Here is an 18,703-nt window from a genome sequence, read left to right as displayed (position 1 = left end):
TTGCAATATTAAATATTATATTTGAATGCATTTTACTACCTTTAAAAATCGATCAGATGACAAACATATATGTGAAAATTAGAATTCACTAGAATTAGTGCTGTGTAATAACTTCCAATTTAATGACAGCATTTTTTAACTTATACAAATTGGTAACATAGTACAGTAGCACAGTTTAGTTAAGCCTTAAGGATATTTAGTTCAGGATTCCAGAACCCATTGTTACTCTTTTATGGAATTTGTGTATTAAATAATAAGAAGAATCATTTATGCATAAATGACCAGGTCTAAACTCTGTTTTTTTTAGATGAAGAAGCATAGATTCAGAGGGATTAAATTATAGCAAAATGTCTCTCAGTTATTTTATCACAGAACCTAAATGAAAAATCAAAATATCTGGATTTTTCAATCAGTAATTTTCTACTATATCATACTTCTTCTTGTGTATATTTATATTTGGTTTAAGCTTTTCTTCTAATGGGCGACAGTACTATTCTATCAAAGGAAACTGACATCCTCACAGAACTTAAAGTATTTGATCAAATCATCTGATTTACTTTTTGGTAAAGCACTTTTAGGAAAGAACTCCCAGCATGGAAGCAGGTGGAGCTAAATGGTATGGAATCATCCACTTCAAAGGCATTTTTTTCCCACTTTAAATTTCACTTTCCTTTGTCAGTTTGGAATGTAAAAGAGTATTTTAAAAGAAAAAAAAAGCATATATTTTTTTCAAATGACAAACTGATTTTATTCATCAACTTTTCTTGTAATTACATATGACTTTTGGTTACCACCTACAGTTTAAAATTGCAGTACTTTTTATTTTTCATTTTTCAAGAACAGCTTTTTTTTATTGTATGAGGATTCCATTTAGTATGTGAAGCCAGTTGAAGCTATCAGAGGAATGAAAAGGGATGCATTCAAATCTAATTTTTAAAAGAACTCCTTTTTATGAAGCAGATGAGGTTACTATACAGCTCTGGAAGAAGAGGCATGCTCTGGCTAGTTGAGGCCTTCTCAACCTGGTGGCTGTCATTTAAGTAAGAGCCTTGGTACCGTTATCCATTCTTATGCTATAAGACAAATAGGCTGCTACATGTAGCTGAATATAATGGGAACAGATAAATGTCCTTCTCTGCACAGGCAAAAAAGCAAATACAGTAAACTTTTCCTCTTACAATTGCTTCCAATGGCAGTGCAATTATCAGTAAAGTTAAGGATGCCTGTTATTTTTAAAATTAGGATATGCGAATAACTTATTTCAAAAAGACACTTCTTACCTTAATACTTCTAGTATACATCGAGTTCTGACTAATAATATTCCACTAATAATTTTCTATATCTCCACTAATAATCCTTGGTTTGAATTCACTCTTGATTATCCTGGGACCACCCAGGGGAGTTAGTGACATAAAGCAGAAAGGAAGTAGACATATGGAGTCAAAACTAAATGGTAGCAGTTTTTCTCCCGATTGAACACTAGTCCTTAGAGAGAAACAAGCAGCTTGGGCTTCTGGGACTCTTTAGACTTAATTTTGCTCTGAAAATCCATTCTGAATGGGCCAGAATGCAATTTTTTAAAAGAGAAACTGCCACAAAACAAAAGAGGTTGACAAGTTAGAAATTATTGTACACTGAATTTGTAGAGAACAGAACATACTTTAACCTGAAAAGCTCATTATTGGAAAAAAGGTGCTGTACCACTCTTCAGTTTATTGTATACAGTGCTTGTTGGAACTGATTTCATTTTGACAAGGTTATACAGGATCGGCTGTGCTCTAATAAGCTCCAATAACAAAATGTGGTTGCATTTTTCGAATTCCTTCATTAGGATGTGAAAAAAAGGGCCCCTTTTCTATTATTTTGAATTGGATATTGTGATTTAGAGCTCTAACACTTTTAAAAACATTGAAAGACTGCATTTGGAATATAAGATTCTTCAGTATGCTGCATTTTAATTTTTTAAATAATTTTTTAGACTTGAAGACTCTTAGCAGGAATTCCTAAAAATTACCTCATGAATGGTAAAAGGAGGAGAGAGGACAGTCTTTTACAGAGATTAACCATGTGTAAGGTTCAATTACTGTTTCATGTTATTAAAAGTGATACCATTTCCTATCTATTGACAACATTGCTATTACCACCAAAAGATGCATTATTTATAAAGCACCAGTCAAATTCAAAGCATAGAGCTAGGTACCCTAAGGAAGCACAGAAATACACCATGGAGTTGACGTCTAATTCTTCTGTTAGCTTATCATCTTAGTGGTTCATGAATAAAAAAAAAAAACAATAGAAAACACTAGTAATCATTAAGTGCCAAGTGAAAGTGATAGCCTCCCGGTTTTCAACCACTGATTTGATGAAGAACTCTGATATGTATTCTGTTTACTGTGAACTTTATTATTAATAAAAGTTAGAATAGTTGAGTGTATTAATTGATTATGTTAATTAGAGAAAATTTTTAAATGTTACCATAGTGCTACACATGTATTTTGATAAGTAGGGAAGAAGAGAGAGAGCAATGTAGCTAGTGAGAGACACATAACCCTGGGTGTGTTCATAGTAGTGTGTCATGAATGTAAACATCTTTGTCATGGCAGAGGGGTATAGATAACAAAATGAGGGAAGCAGAGGTAAAATCAGAAAGCACAAAAAGTATTCAGAGAAGGGAAATCAGTTGGGTTTTATTTGGTCAAGGAAGTCTTCACAGAGCACGTAAGAAACAGGCTGAAAATTGAGAGTGGTGTTTTACTAGGTACATCAAGAAAAGGGAGGCTATTCTAAGATGAGATTGGGTGATACTGAGGGGTTGGGTCAGAGTAAATTTGTCCCAAGTCAAAATTATATTTTTAAAAACAAAGACAAGTTGATTTATAAAGATTGAGCTTACAGTTTATTGGAAAGATAGGTACATAAATATACATGTCATGGTCATATAATGTATAATAAGCATGTGTAGAGGTGTGTGCAAAGTGCTTGAAAGCACACTGAGGGAAAGTATTAACTCTACAGACTTAGGGGATGCTTTACAAATGAGATCATATTTAAACTGGACTTGAAAGATAGACAAGAAAGAGAAAACTAATGTTGTGAAACAGGATGTGGCTCTGAGAACCTGGCAGCAAAGAGAACAGAAAGAGCTGAGTCTAGAACTTGGGGAAAGCACTTGTGTCAGGGAAGATGTCTTGTGCTCCAGGCTTTGCTTTTCTGTTTATGTTAACTTGGTACTATAAGAAATAAAGAAAAGAAGCCAGGCATATATATGCTCTGAAGAACTCTAGCCCCTGTTATTCCAGAAAACCTTAACATTGAGGCATCTCAAGACAATGGTGGGTGCAGTTTGGAGTTCTCATCAGAGTCATGTAGGTTAAGCAGTAGACCTGGTGAACTGATGAATTTATCATAGCAAAGTTTAGCCATGGTCTCCGGACATAAAGATTTTAGTTTCCTGATTCAACAGCTTTGTTGTGTGAGCTAAAATTGTGTTTCTGCAAGTGAACAGGTTCTTGCAGAAGTAACCCACAGTATTTACACTGTATTTATTTGTAACCCAACATTGACTCACATGAGTAACTTTTGCAGCCTACTTAGACTTTGTTGCACTAATATGCAATTGTGCAATTGACTAGATTTGGGGTCCTGTCTGACATTATTGAAGTACTCCTGAATTTTCCTTTTATGTCAGAATAGCACTTTATATATGTTACAAACAAAATGAAAACTGTAATTTATTTTAATTCACATCTTATGTGTAGGTAAAACTATAAGCAAATATTTTCATGCCTCGGACCTTTATTTTTCTCAGTTTCCTATCAATAAAAATGCTCAAATTTTTCCTTTAAAGGGCATCCCTGATTTTACTATGGATACTATAGTTTTCACTAAAACTATAAAGTTTTAGATAATGAGTCATAGACCTCTATGAATTAATTTTAATATCTTACTTAAATCATGAAGCTATTTTAGCAAGATTTATCCATTTTAGTATATAGTAAATAAGTAGTCCCCTAAGATTTAATGTGTTAGGCAAAGATTTTAAACACATAATCACAATTTCAGAGAATCTGCTGTTGCACATTTGTATATATTGTGATAAAAATTTTTAACAACTTGAAAATATTTTTATATCATATTCAAACAAATTTCTTATTAACTAGAATATGCTTTTATTTCTGATTTTGAAGAACTTTATTGAAATTTCTCTTGTTTGGATTTAAATTATATCTGAATAATTTGTCTATATTTGCTAATTTATCTGATCAGATCTAAACTAAAATTAAAAAATAAAACCTAGTTATTTTCACTTTGTGTACTTCTCAAGATACCTTTTTTATGCACTACATATTTTATCAATTACTAACTTCATTATTTATACTTTAACATCTAGAAAATACATAATACAGTAAATTTCTTTTGTAAATTGTAAATGCTGAACTTCTTATTTTAACCATTTTTTTCCAGGCAAATTCAACAGTATTTGATTAAATAATTAACATGCTCTCCAAGGAAAATGACAATAAAAAATTTGAGCCCATCTTTGTATTATAGAAAACAGAGATGAAATATCATGTAGTTAATTGACTGACCTGTCTATTAGACAGTTATCATTCCTGAATTTTAATATTCATAAATTGCATACCATTAATTTTACTATTTTTTATTTATAGTTATCTTAGTGTCCATTTAAATCATAGGATGTAAACATGTAAGGCATATATTAAAATCTTCTAAATTTAAGTCATATTCAGCAAATTACTTATAATGTTAATATGATTGCAGATTATGTGGCTTTATAAACAGAATTAGTATATTAATGTTGAACCAGGAGTAACTTACTTTTATTATATGTGTGCACATGTTTGTAATTCTTCTGCATATGAATCAATGTATTTTTGTTCTTTGGAGAGATAAAAATGGATGTGTCTTAGGGACAAAATGACCTGCATTTTCCATCCTGTGCTATATTTTATTGAGTATTTTATGTAGTAACAACATAATGGTTTTTAAAAGGTACAGGCTTCTAGATACCTTAAAACTAAGGCAAATTATTATTACTCATGTTTCCAATTTCGTATTTCCTTATGAAAATGTAGCTTCATTCTCATAATCAATGTTTAAATAAAAGGCCAAAAGTGAATGCATCAAACCAGGACCTTTAAAATAATTGCTGAATGTTTCCAAATGTTGCCACTCATTTGTAGGATTAAAAACTAGAGAGGTGGGTGTTTAAACTTAGGAAGACAGCTCAGAATTTTACTAATTTCTGCCTTGACAAGAGTTACAATCAGACAGATAAAATAAATGATCTTGAGATGGGAGTGTTAGAGAAATTTCTCTCTCCATTATACTTAGGTTTAAGAAAATATTCTCTATAATATAACATATTTATACATATATGTACATATGTGTGCAATTTTCAAGATGAGGAAACTCTATCTCAAAGTTCTTTCATCCATTAAGTGGGAATAATAATAGAGAACTCATAAATTTGTTGAGATCATTCACCACTGATCACAATGAGAGTTACTTAGTGAGCCCTCCTGGTCTTACACCCTTTCTTGGAAAGTCTCAAATCAGTTGAAAATGGAGAGAGTTCATAAGGTGGTGTGGAATACATGAATCTCAGGTCAGGCTCACACAGCTTTCAAAGTTGCAGGATCTGTAGGCAAAGATTCATTTTGTTAGCAAGGAAATTTATTGAAGAAAGAATCTGTAGGTTGTAATCTTGAAAATGTATCCTTCAGAAAATAAAAATTGTCTGTATGTATTAAACACAGAGAAGAATTTTTTTTTTGAGCAGAAGAAATGAAATATTTTAGTTCTATATTGACTAGTTGACCTGTCAAAAAAGTGAACTTTTCTAGATCCCCTAAAATATGTTTTATTTTTATAATGCTATGAACAAATTCATTTAGTAAACTTTTATTGACCTTCTAAATTGTGCTAGGGTACCAACAATAAAGTAGGCAGAGTTCTATTCAAAGATTAATTGCCCAGTGGGGAGACTGACAGCAATAAAATCACAACAATAGAAAGTTTAGGTAAGAGAAATATGACACAATTTCCTTGGTCTTTCTGAGAATTCCAACTAATTCCAACTAATCTTACATTGTTGAGTTGTAGTTGATTCTGATTAATCTCCTGGTATTGAATATTAAGATTATTTCAACTTTTGCTATTTCACAATAGAGTTGAAATAATTGGATGGACATGAATGTGTGATAAAAAGAAAGAACAGAATGATGAAACCCTCAAAATTTTCACTGAAATGAAAGTGTTTAAAATGTTTCAGAACATGTAGGATGAAATAATGTTACCAGTGATTAAAAATATGTAACAGTGACTGGGAGAGATTTCTTATTTGACAGGTCATTTTCTTGACCCAATTGTCATATCAGCCAAGGCTTTTTCCATCAAATTGCTTTTAGCCAGTTTGTTTTTAGGTACCTATGAAGTCAAGGGGAGAAGATGAGAATGATGAGCAGATAAGCAGGAGCCAGACTATGAGTCAATAATGGTTAGTGGTGTTATCTCATCTATCTGGACCCTGTAGAAGACTCTAGGACAGTTCTCTTAAAGTGGATTAACAATTATTCAAACTACCCATTTTTTAAATGTTTTTTGAATATTAGCCTGGGGGGCAAAACCCTATATATCATGCATCTTCATATAGGATATTGTTGGATATTGTTGGTTTATATAAGAATGCTCATGAAAATATATAGACTATCTCCAAAACAAATCAGTTAATTATTACCCATCTTTGTTGATATGAAGTAAGGAAAAAAATCCAAACAATATGGGGGTTTTTGGCTTAAAAAAAAAACAAAAAACCAAAGTCTGTTATTTGCACGCCAGAATCAAATAATATAGCTGGTTTTGAAACACTGCTATTCAGATACAATGAAATTTTATTCTAACCCATTGTCTGATAGCAAGTAATGTAATATTTTATAATCTGTGATAGGTTTGGTAATCTTGGGTTCTTTCCATTGAGTTTTAAAGGACTAATATTATTGTATATTCTTATATTTGTTAGCCCCGGAAGATATTTCCCTTTGCACTAATGAAATACATATATTTTGAGATCCTAATGAGCAAATGATTTTGCTAACAGACAAAGAATGTATTATTTTCTATTTTGGAAATGGGTGAAAATTAAAATTACGTTTTTTAAATTTAGAAAATGTCTTTCATTTACCTCCAGCCTGCCTAAACTATTTAGGAAAGCTTACAATGAAAATAAGAAGTTATTATAGAAATTAGTAAACAAGAAGCATATGTGCAGATATACATAATATTTATTCATTTATAATGTTGAAGTCAGTTCTACTTTATGATCATGGTAATCACACTCCAGGCAATACCCATTTTCTCTTGTGATTAATGTAGCACCATTGGGTTTTCAGAAGGTTGTTTTCTTAATGTGACTGGCCAGGAAACAGGTGTAAACATAAATACCAAAGATAAGAGATTGATCTCATGCTGTTTTCTGATGACTCCAGCATAGAGAATTCAGCAGGTTAAAGTCTGAGGATTGAGTAGGGCTATTTATCAGAAGTAAGGAACTAGAAAAAATTTGATGTGACTCAGAGACTTTAACTGAGAGAATGACAGGAAGCTTTTTAATAGCAAAATAATCTGTCAAACACTCTGAATATATAGGAGCTGTGTAGCAAACATGTGAAATCAAAGCCCAGCCCAGTAATTACAGGTAATTTGTGAACTGTTTCTAATTTCCTCACTGTGTAAATTATATGCCTATCCACTTGAGACAAGATTTGACTCTCTGAGGATCTTACTGAAGTTCTCATTGCTTGACACTGGCTATATTGTTTCAGTGTTCTCTATGCTGCTTTTCAAAGTTTAAGTTGCTTTTGAGTGAAAGGAAGGAAGATTTTGGTGTTAAACTCTAGGCTATTTTCTCTCTTTTTTATGTTCTCTGTATTTGAATCTACTGTCAACTTTTGCCAACTTTGACTGATTATGGACTAGGGGTTGAATGTTATGGCTCAGATATATGTTCAATAACTTCTCCTAGGTATGCCAAATTAAATAAGTCATAAACAGTTCAGAATATTGAGTTCCATGCTAGTTGACCCAATACTTGTTAAAGACTCCTAGGTACTGCACAATTGTTAGAAGGCATTACCAGCTAATCAGGGTAAGAATTATAAGATTCTAAACTGTACATTAACACCGTTTGTGAGAAAAGGAAAAGCAAAATAATGGTAATAATAATAATAGTAACAATTGGCTTCTTTTTTGTTTGTATCTAAAGATTGCTTTCATCCTATTTCCTATCATTGTTTGCCTAAAAAAAATCAGAGTATTTAACATGCATATATTCATCCATCGTTAACATTTCTTTAATCTTATATGGTGCTGTTATTTGTGTTTATTTTCTGTTGTGTTGTTTCTTTGTTTACTTCTTTGACAAAGCATGTCAGTTTCTGTTTTACCTCTCTGTATTTTGCTACTGCATGTCAAACTTTTTAAACGACTCAGCGAACGAATGAATTCTTGTCATTTTAAGTTTTACTCTAAATATTGCAGGCAATCTGCTTATAATCAAACATTGCTCCAAGTTTTTGCTTTGTGTAGGAGCATGAAAAATCAATGAAAAAAAAAATGACAAGAACTGCGTGGTACCGCCAGCTTTGTACCTGATAATCTGTTTAAGCCTGTTAAAAGTTAAACCCAAATAAGATATATGTATTTGTAATTTGAATCATTTGTGTTTCTCTTTTGTTTGCATGATATGATTTTGTTTTATATTTTTTTTTCCACTCACCAGATGTTCCCAACACTTTGCTTCCCACTACTATCATCCCCTCCCTTACCACTGCAACAGTCACAACCACTGTAGCCATAACAGCCAGCCAAACCACATCTGCAACATCCAGCAACATACGAGGTACAGTATGCTTCTTTGTTATGGCCTGGGAAACACATTAAATAGAGCTTCTAAAGGTTTTATAAAGGGTAGAGGAATAGAGATCCAATTTTACTTACTTCTAAGAAGTAATTAAGTCACCTCAGTTACTATCAGTTAGGGTTGTTGGAATAAAATATGAGACAAGATGGTACATTTTAATTTTTCTTAGTGTCAATTATGACTCTTATGAAAATGTTTCAGAATATAGGTTGAGAATATATGGAGCTCTGCAATATTGAGAGTTTAAAATGTGAACATGGGACACTGGTTTTTTTTTTTCCTTACCCTATAAATGCAAAGAAATAAGATGTTCAAAAATGCAGAGGTAGTGTTTGCTGTTTTAAGACCCTAGTTTAATGTTAATGATTTGTTATTCCTCTGCAACTAGATTTAAATGCCTGCAGTGTTGAATTTGTTGTAAAATTGGCATAATCCAGGGGTCATTATAAACTATTTGCCACATAGAACTTTTAGGTAAATATTCAATATGTCAGCCTGAAGTGATTTGCTGAGTGGAGCTACTTATTCTACTAACAGAATGTTCTGAAAGCAAATGTTCTAGACTTGTCCAGGATGACAGGAATTGATGGTTGGCTCCATGAGTAATTTCTGGCATCAGTTTACTAATAAGTATGTTTGTCTCAAACGGAGCAACCTAAAAGATATTGAAGTAATCCTTAAGGGCAAAAATAATTATTATGTCATGGTTCACAAATATAAAAAAGCATTTCTGAGTAGTCTTTAAGTGGTTAGTAGATGATGAAAAAATAAAAAGTTGTTTGAGCACATTAGAGAAATACACATTTTAAACTTTATTTCTGTATAAACAATGTTCAGAGACAATTTGTCCTATTTCAGTCTGTCATTTACTCTTATACATGTTTTATGTCATGTTGGCTGTCCTAATATGTGTTAAATGTAACAATGTAATTTGAAATCATGAGGACTTTACAATAATATATATCTAAAATTTTGTCAAGGATAGACTTAACATTATTTTCCTTCACTTGTAAAGACTGTTCAATTAGACTTTGTGTTTCTTAGAATTTTTAGTAATTCTCAATATTATATTGAGTTGCTGATAGCTTTTACTTTATAGTTACTATATTACTTTTTCTCTTGTTCCAGAAAAATATTTTGGTATCTTATAATTGTTAAGTTTTAATAATTTGGTCAATTCTGTTATACAGTGTACAAGATTGATAGCTAAAGCTTGATGATAGTAATAATTAGAATTTCTCAAAATACCTAGTATTACTAAAAAAACTGTATTTGAGCTAAATCTATAAGAAAAGTTTAAAGATCATTCTTATAACAACTTATATAAAAATGAGTAGAAAAATAATAAAAATAAAGAAAAAGTTAAAAAATAATTTATGATGTTATATGAAATGTAAGCTATCTAAAGTTCTACTTTGCTTTAATTTATTGTTTTTCTAAAGATTTTTTTACAAACAGTAATTCAAATGAAATGCAATTTACTGCTTACCAACAAAATCTCTATGATATTGTTAAGTCCTGACTGTACAAACAAATCACTTTGTTGGAAAAGGAGAGAGATATATATTGACTTAACTTTTTTTTAAAGACCTAATTATAACAAAAAAAGCCTAGTTCATTTCTTCTTCAATAAATATTTATCAAGTACCTGCTGTTTATATAAATGGCACTATGCCAGGTCCTAAAATTATGGGGATTAAACATATTGTATCTGAAATCACTAGCCATTAAATTGATGCATTTCCCCCAAATAATCAGTGTCTATACTTAATTAATGAAAAGTATTCATATTCTTTGTGAGTATATATATATATATATATATTAGGCTAAAATAATAGAAAATATTTTATTTCAAAGTGAAGTGTTTAACAAATCTTTTATATTTGTTCACATGCATCTTAAGTAACTCTTACCTGTTCCATTTTAACCAGCCTGCTAAAAAGAAATCAATTTTCTACTTTTTCAAGGAAATTCATTTTTTAAAGGTCTCCTAAGATGTTTTGTGAACTTTACACCATGGAATTCAAAAGTGCTGAAAAAATTTATTTTTCCTTCAAAGGAACACACAAATAAATAAACCTCAAAGAAGACACACACACACACACACACACACATACCCCCAATTCCCTCTTTTTTTACTTAACAGTTGCAAGATATTATTTTTCAAATGGCACCAAGATATGTGAAAAGAAAATGTATTTTATGAGTTAGACAGTTCATAGCATCTGCTTTATACAGAAAAAATAGTAGTACCAACATTGAATGTTAGTGTAATGTCTATTTTTCCCTCCTACCTTCAACTAACAACTGGGAATTGAAGAAGGTCACCAAGCTCACCTGCATGATTAATGTTGTAGTCCATATTTGAGGGAGGTGGGGATTCAGTCAATAAATAAATATTTTATGATTTTTGTACTCTATTCCTTTTAATTTATATGACATTCACTTAGCTGTGCATTACCTATTAAATTAGAGGTTTCAGGTGCAATTATATTTTAAGTGGAATTCATTTATCTATAAATTAGTGAATGATGTTTCCAAATTATACTTTAAAAGGTATAATAAGAATATGTTGCCTAAGGAAAGCTAGGAACTAAATGTTTTCAGCCTGCCAATTTTTTTCGTTTACTTTCTTCATCCCTTTCTCTCATTCAGTAATCTAAATTACTAAGCTAACTATATTTAATTTTATTAGGTTTAAATGGCATTTCTTCAAATTTCATAAACTGTAACATTTATCTCACTATATACATACTTATTTAATAAATGACCACAAATGAATCACTGTTCATATTTCCATTTACACTCTTTCACCACCCCTGCCATTGCTGAGTTTTCTATCCTAAGATATGATAAACATCCAATTAAAAAATAAAGAATCATAGCTGTAGCTATATTAAAAATCAAGATAAAATAGACCAAAAGAAACTACTCAAATTGTTAGTCATAACCTTGAGAATTTGCACATCTCTTCAATTTGTACATGAAATGCATCCCTGTATGCAGGAAGAGGAGCTTCAACCATATGGAAGAAAAACGGGCAATTAGCAGTACCTTGTTACAAAAAAGGGTGCTATAACACAGAGAAGGGGGCAAACTTGAACAGTCATGGGAAAGACAGAGAATAAGTGAGCCTGAGAGATATCTTTAGGTGTGAGTTTCAGTTCTTCTGTTTACAAAGTCTTTGGTCTTAGACGATGAACCAAATTTAGCATCAGCATTTTCGTCAGAAAAATGAGAAGCACTTAATTCTCAGATTGCCTTGAGGATTGGATAATGTCTAGAGTTCTGGCAACATAATCAGCACTCAATGTATGACAATGATTGCTTAATTCTTTTAAGTAAAACAAATGTGTTCACATGTAGTTGCATCTGAAATGGTATATTTTTCCTACAGTAATTCTAGTTTTAATTCTGGCAAAATTCTTTGGTGTTAGTGCACTGATTACATTTTAATTTCAAACCTATTTTTAATTGATTATGTGAAAAAATTAAATATTAAAATGGCACTAAAGCATATGGAACTTACTTATCTATCCTTGACTATAACAACAATTTATAAATTTTCTATGAATTTTATAGGGTTCTTATTTATTTAGCATATACCTAAGACCTGAACATTTTATAGATCTCTTAAATATTTGCATTACAAAGCATCACTGCTACAACACATTTTAATTTTCTGCTTATAGAAATTGCAACTTTTTAAGACTAGTGGCCTGATTAATCCTATCAACTAATTCATAAGATATATATCTGTATATCTATATCTATATATCTATATCTATATATACTCTTTTATAAATTTGGGATTTTTTTAGATCACTGTAATAAATTTTTAATGAGATAAACTTTAATGAGTTAAATATGATAATTTATAAAATGCTTCCAAATGACCTGATGTGATTTCTAGTATTAATATTATTTTTGCATGGTATCATTAATTTGAAAGCATTTTTTAAAATTTTTTTATCATACTGTATAATTTTAATTTTATATAAACTATCTCACAATCTAGGAATCTTTAACAGCAAGCACCCTCATTTACAGATCATGATATAAAGGTATTGAAAATTCAAGGAACATGTATGAGACACAGTGAGATATATCAGTGATTATGTCTATTTATCATGATTTTTAAAATTAGAATTCACAACTGAATCTTTTGTACTTACCAACACAGAAAAACTCCTAAATGCCTAATTATTATCTGTCTCTGCCTCTGTAAGACTGTAATTGCACTACAAGTATAGAAATGAAATGACATGTATGGAGAGAAGATGTGAAATATCTGATATACTCCCTGTCCTAATACTGAGGGTCTGTTCAAATACTTCATGCATTTCAGTATATCAGATAGGAAAAAATAAATCCTAAAAGTGAAGATGAAATTGTTTGTACAATCCATGTAAAAATCCAAATGAATTATTGATTCAAGTATTGATTTAGTTTTACATCAGACTTTAAAATGGTGAAATAATTTTTTGTTAATAAAATCATACCATTTCTCTAGTAATATGAACCAATTTATTAACTATAATGAGGTAATTGCAATGGTACCTTATTTCACAATGGCACTGCAAAACAAAAACAAAAGACATATTTTTTAAATTTAAGAAATCAACCATTATCAGATTATCTACAACCAGAATAATAATGACCAATCTCACAAAATTTAGAGATGGGTACTGTGGTGTTGGTCCCAGCCTATTGATAGTGATGCTTTATGCTAGGAATGCTTGAGGCACTTGCCTCATCTCTTATTGCTTTTAGGAGCCCTCACAGACATTTCCTCCACCAGGGCCAAATGTTGAGGTTGGACCAGCCCTTGTTCTTAATATGACCGCAGGCTGTACTTCAGCAAGAAACCAGTAGGGACCTTTGAGGAACAAAATTATTACTCAGAGATTCTGGAGGGCCACATAGTGAGGTCACAGGTAAAAAGAGAAAGAGAGCGCACAGACCGGGGCTCTGCCTTTATTAGGGTTCAAAGGTGGGGTGTCTAGAGTTTTGTGGGTTCACCCTTTATTGGTTAATTTAAAGCATAAGAATGGGAATTAGGGCACAGGAAGGGAGAAACCAGGTTACCCAAGGTTATCAGTTATCTAGGTTACCCAGGGCTTTCTGACAAAAAGAACTTCATGGGTGGGGCAGCCTAGTTCCTTACCGGGTTGTTGTGCTACAGCTGGCAATATGTTTATTCAAGGTGGATGTCTTTTTGAAATGCATGCTTCTGCAATCAAAAGTTTAATGTCAAGCACAAACTTAATGTCAATTCTTCACAATTAAATTACACATTAATTTAGTTATTATGTCTAAAAATGTAATAGTAAATAAAATATTTTAAATTATTCATGTAGAATAGAATGAATTTTAGCATACATCTACAATGAGTATAGATCCAGTCTAGAATTAAAGGCCCACTGTAATTTTAAAATCATTTTAATCATAAAATTTAACTATTTAAATGTATATGAATTTACAGACATGGTTGATCATTAAGTATAATCCCAAAATATTACTGTTTGAAAGATCTCCCTTCTCTAAAGATTCCTTGAAGCAATCTTAGTGACTTGTAGAAAAAAATCATATACACAAAGTTAAGCTATATCAAATGAAAATAAATTGCCGAAGTATTTACTTTGTGCCAGTATAGAGAAATTGAGATGAATTGTAACATTCTACTCATATTTAATGTGGGCATTTTTAATGAACTGCAGTTGCCTAGAATGTTGTTTATGAAATAGTATTTTCGTATGCAGATTCCTTTACTTCAGTTGTTGTTTCATTTCTCTGGCTTCAAAATACAATATGCTAACTTAAACACAAAATGCATACATGAGCACATCAAACCACTGTCTGAAACATCTATTTAATTAAATCAGGTTAAAAAGCAATAATGATCTGACCTGTGCTTCTAATCTCTATTTCCTTTATGTCAAAGAAAATCTAGTCTATATTTTATTTTTATTTGGTTTCATTAATGTGTGCCCTCCTCCCCTTTTTGGCACAGATCCTTAAAAAATAGAATACATAGAGATAAAGAAACGTTTATCAGAATAAAAGAAAACACCAGCACTGAGAAAGAATGAATGGAGTAAAATCATTATAGCTCTGAGTTAGTCATAATAAATGCATTCAAATAGAGCATTTGCAATGGTAAAATATATCATCTTGACAGAGTTAAATCCCAAAGTGTGCAAATCAAGAAGTTGTTTATGAGCTTGTATTATGAGTGTTTAGCTATTAAAAATGTTTCTGATTTTATTGGTGGTAATAAAACACAATTTGCATGGTGCTGTGAGCTGTTAAAAATTAAGTGTCAATATGTTGGGCTTTTTTTCACTTGACAAAAATTAAAATTTCAGTCTCCAGATGATCCATATAGAGGGACCTGCTTATCTGCAAAAAGATAGGTTTCTACATTTAGGCTGTGAGTATAGCTAAATTTCCACTAGTCTTTTTAAAAACCATAATTACTATATAAAGTTGACTCTGTTTCAAAATTAAATACATGAAACATAGTTCATAATGGAAGCAGGATATTAAAAATGCTTCTCACTTGGAAAGAATAAGCATGATATATGCTCCCTCTCAACCTTGCTAAAAGTACCATATTATTAATGCTGAAGGGAGTGTCTATAGGCCAGACATGGGTGGGAGTACTGACTGGGGGTCCTGGTCTCTTACTCAACTATAGACCCACACATTGGAATAATGGCAATGTTTCAGATTAGGTTATTCCAAGATAGCATAGGGTGCTAAAGTTATTCTTTCTATTCTAGTAGATCTTATTTGGAATAAGAATCACTTGTTATGTATAACCATTTCTGAAACCAAGTGGAGCATTTGCCTCTGACTTGCATGAAGGTGAATTCTGGCAAAGTTTGAAAATCTTTAAATATTTACTTATTTCTTTATGGCATTTAGGAAATATTTGAAGAAAACCAGTATTCATATTTTCTTTCCCATACCACCTATTAAGGGAAGCAGAACACTTATGCTCTATCCTATTTTCTAAGGGCATTCTTGTGGCTTGTGCAATTTAAAACATCAAACATTTTTAAGAGTTTCATTTTAAGCTTATTTATTTCTTTGGCTTAGATAAATTTAATCAGAAATCTTGTTCCATTAGTTTATATTTCTTTAAAGTAAACAGTTCTACTAATATTGTTTCTACTTGTATAAATGTATCTTAATTGATTTTATGATAATAATTCTAGATTTAATATAATCTAATAATATATACATTTCCTGCAAAACAACCTCTAAGAAAGAAAAGAAAATGTTCCCTAGTAGACTATGTGCCATTTTCTTGAATTCATTTTTATATAATATGCATACTCATATAAATATTAATTTTAAAATTTATGTAATTATTATATTCCAGAAAGCACATCGCTTATAAAATATTAAGAATAAATGAGTTACTTATTACTAGGAGGATAATCTGTTTCATATTTTAAAACCTTGGCCTACATATATGAATAAATGTATTTCCAGAACATCTCTGAAATTATTTTAAAAATCATTAATAAACTGGTTGTATCTTTCTTACTAACCAATGAATTAAATTTATGAGCTGTGCCTTTGAAGCTGAAAAGATTGCCAGCACTGACCTTGCTTCTTTGACACTCCACATGAAACACAGTTAATAACCTCCTGTGTAAGCTTGTCGAAACACTGAATTGATCCTAATTATACCAACTTTGGGATAGAAGGTGACCTTGACTTCAACCGGAACTTTCTGCCAGGACAGTAAATAAGAGCAAATGCCACAAAGCGTGACTTCTGAGAAGGGTCTAATACAATCTATTAAATATAAGTTCTTGGAATTGCACTAAGTACTGGGATAATTTTTATATTTTAAAACATCTCTTGCTTCAATAATACAGTAGTTTATTTCTCTAGATTTCAAATAATCTCCCATTAGTTTTCTGTACTCATTTAAATTAAGTTGTGGCCAGAAAATTAAAAGCTACTTGATGCAAAGTGTCTGTAAGGTGATTGCAGGGCAAGGAGACAGATTTTTCCAAATGGCTTCTCGAATACATACATAATATTTAAACAATTTTGTATTAGAATTGCTTATGCTGAAGCTGTGATAACACTGACTCTTAATTAAAGAAATGTCTTTATAAAATTATTAAGAAAAATGACTAAGAAAAAGCGATTGTCCCAGTAGGTGCACAGGTTTAAACTATTGCCAGAAAACCTGTCAAGACCAATGATATGTAGCAGTTTCACAGATAAAAATCTGCCTTCATAATGTTAAAAAAAAGTCAATAAAATAGAGTCAATAAAGTTACTATAAATTCTATAAAATAGAGTCAATAAAGTTACTATAAATTCTAACAGGTGAGTAAGAATAGAAATTAAACTTTCTTCGCCAGTGTTGTTTAAAGAATTACATTAGTGTAAAGGGAATACTGTTCAAAGTGTTCAGTATAAGAAATGGGAATACCTAATTTAAGACCAGTTATTTTTCACTTTAGAAGAAAAGAGATGAACTCAAAACATTCCCAGGGGCCTTTTATGTAACCCATTAGTAAGCAAAGAATGCTGATCAGTGAAAGTTTAAGTAGGAAAGGAGGAAGCAACTTTGAACTAACATGAAGAATTGCATTAGCTTCACTGAGGAACATATTTTTTTCAAAAGCATTTGAACCATTTTTGATGTCTAAAACCCAAGTTTCATAATAAAGAAGCACAGTGCTCTTCTAGGGTAGTCTGTGTTAAACTGGGTAAATTACGATGGTCTTAATGCATTTTTTTCTTTTTCCTTGCAGTCATGTTTCTTAAATATTGATTATAAGATTATTATTTTTTACTCATTTAGATAGTGTGTGACTCAGGATATCAGTAGGAACTGATTGCAGTCTTGAAAGGGTGTAGCTAAAGAGTTTTTAATGAGGACACTTTCACAGAAATATAGGCAGAGTTTGGAAAACTAATAAGGGAGAAGCACAGTTGAACTCGTAATAGCAAGATGCTGTTACCAGCACCGGGCCTGAAGGACCAAATGCAGTAAATAGGGTTATCCTAGTCAGAAGAACTGGAGCCAGAAAAGGGGCAGTTCGCAAAGAGTGGTACTTTAGTATGTAACTTTCCTTCCAGGCTAAACTTAGAAAGAGACAAGCACTCGAGACAGTAGAGGGAAGATGATGAAGATTGATAGGGCTGGCTTTGTTATTAGATACAGAGAAATATATATATATATATATTTGTATCATTTAAATAACCTACTTCACAAGAGAAAATCATTTAGAATCTTGGTGTGAAGAATACCCATCTAATTCATTGAGTAGTGAGAGATTCCTCATTTGAAATATTTTCAAATCTACTTGTATGGATACAATCTATTTCTTTTATTTGAATTAAGTGCCTTGAAAATGTTAGTTGCAGGGGCAAAAAGCTCTAAAAATGAGCTAGCCATACATTAATAATATACTGATACAGATATGTCTTATTAACTTTCTATTTAAGGTATTTTAGTGACACATAGACAAATAATTTTCAGTCCTGAGATAATAGATTTTCAGAATAGAAAATCATTTTCTTGAGAGAAGATTTTAGAAAGAACAATCACAGTCCTTAATACATAATATTATATATCTGCCTTTGATGTCTTTAAAGTATGTGGGGCTTCCCTGGTGGCGCAGTGGTTGGGAGTCCGCCTGCCGATGCAGGGGACGCGGGTTCGTGCCCCGGTCCGGGAGGATCCCATGTGCCGCAGAGCGGCTGGGCCCGTGAGCCATGGCC

The 18,703-nt window shown here is 31.5% G+C and overlaps 1 protein-coding gene across 1 annotated transcript in view; it reads left to right on the top strand.

Moving 5' to 3' along the window:
• The window catches only part of CADM2 (cell adhesion molecule 2), a 315,109-nt gene that overhangs the window by 235,640 nt on the left and 60,766 nt on the right, over positions 1–18,703 (top strand). The window contains exon 9 of the mRNA XM_028496901.1: positions 8,801–8,920. Within this exon, the coding sequence (XP_028352702.1) occupies positions 8,801–8,920 (120 nt within the window). The remainder of the gene's footprint in view (positions 1–8,800; positions 8,921–18,703) is intronic.

This window comes from Physeter macrocephalus, chromosome 1 (assembly GCF_002837175.3).
Source record: "Physeter macrocephalus isolate SW-GA chromosome 1, ASM283717v5, whole genome shotgun sequence".
NCBI classification, from domain to species: Eukaryota; Metazoa; Chordata; class Mammalia; order Artiodactyla; family Physeteridae; genus Physeter; species Physeter macrocephalus.
This window is presented reverse-complemented; position numbering and strand designations above follow the sequence as displayed.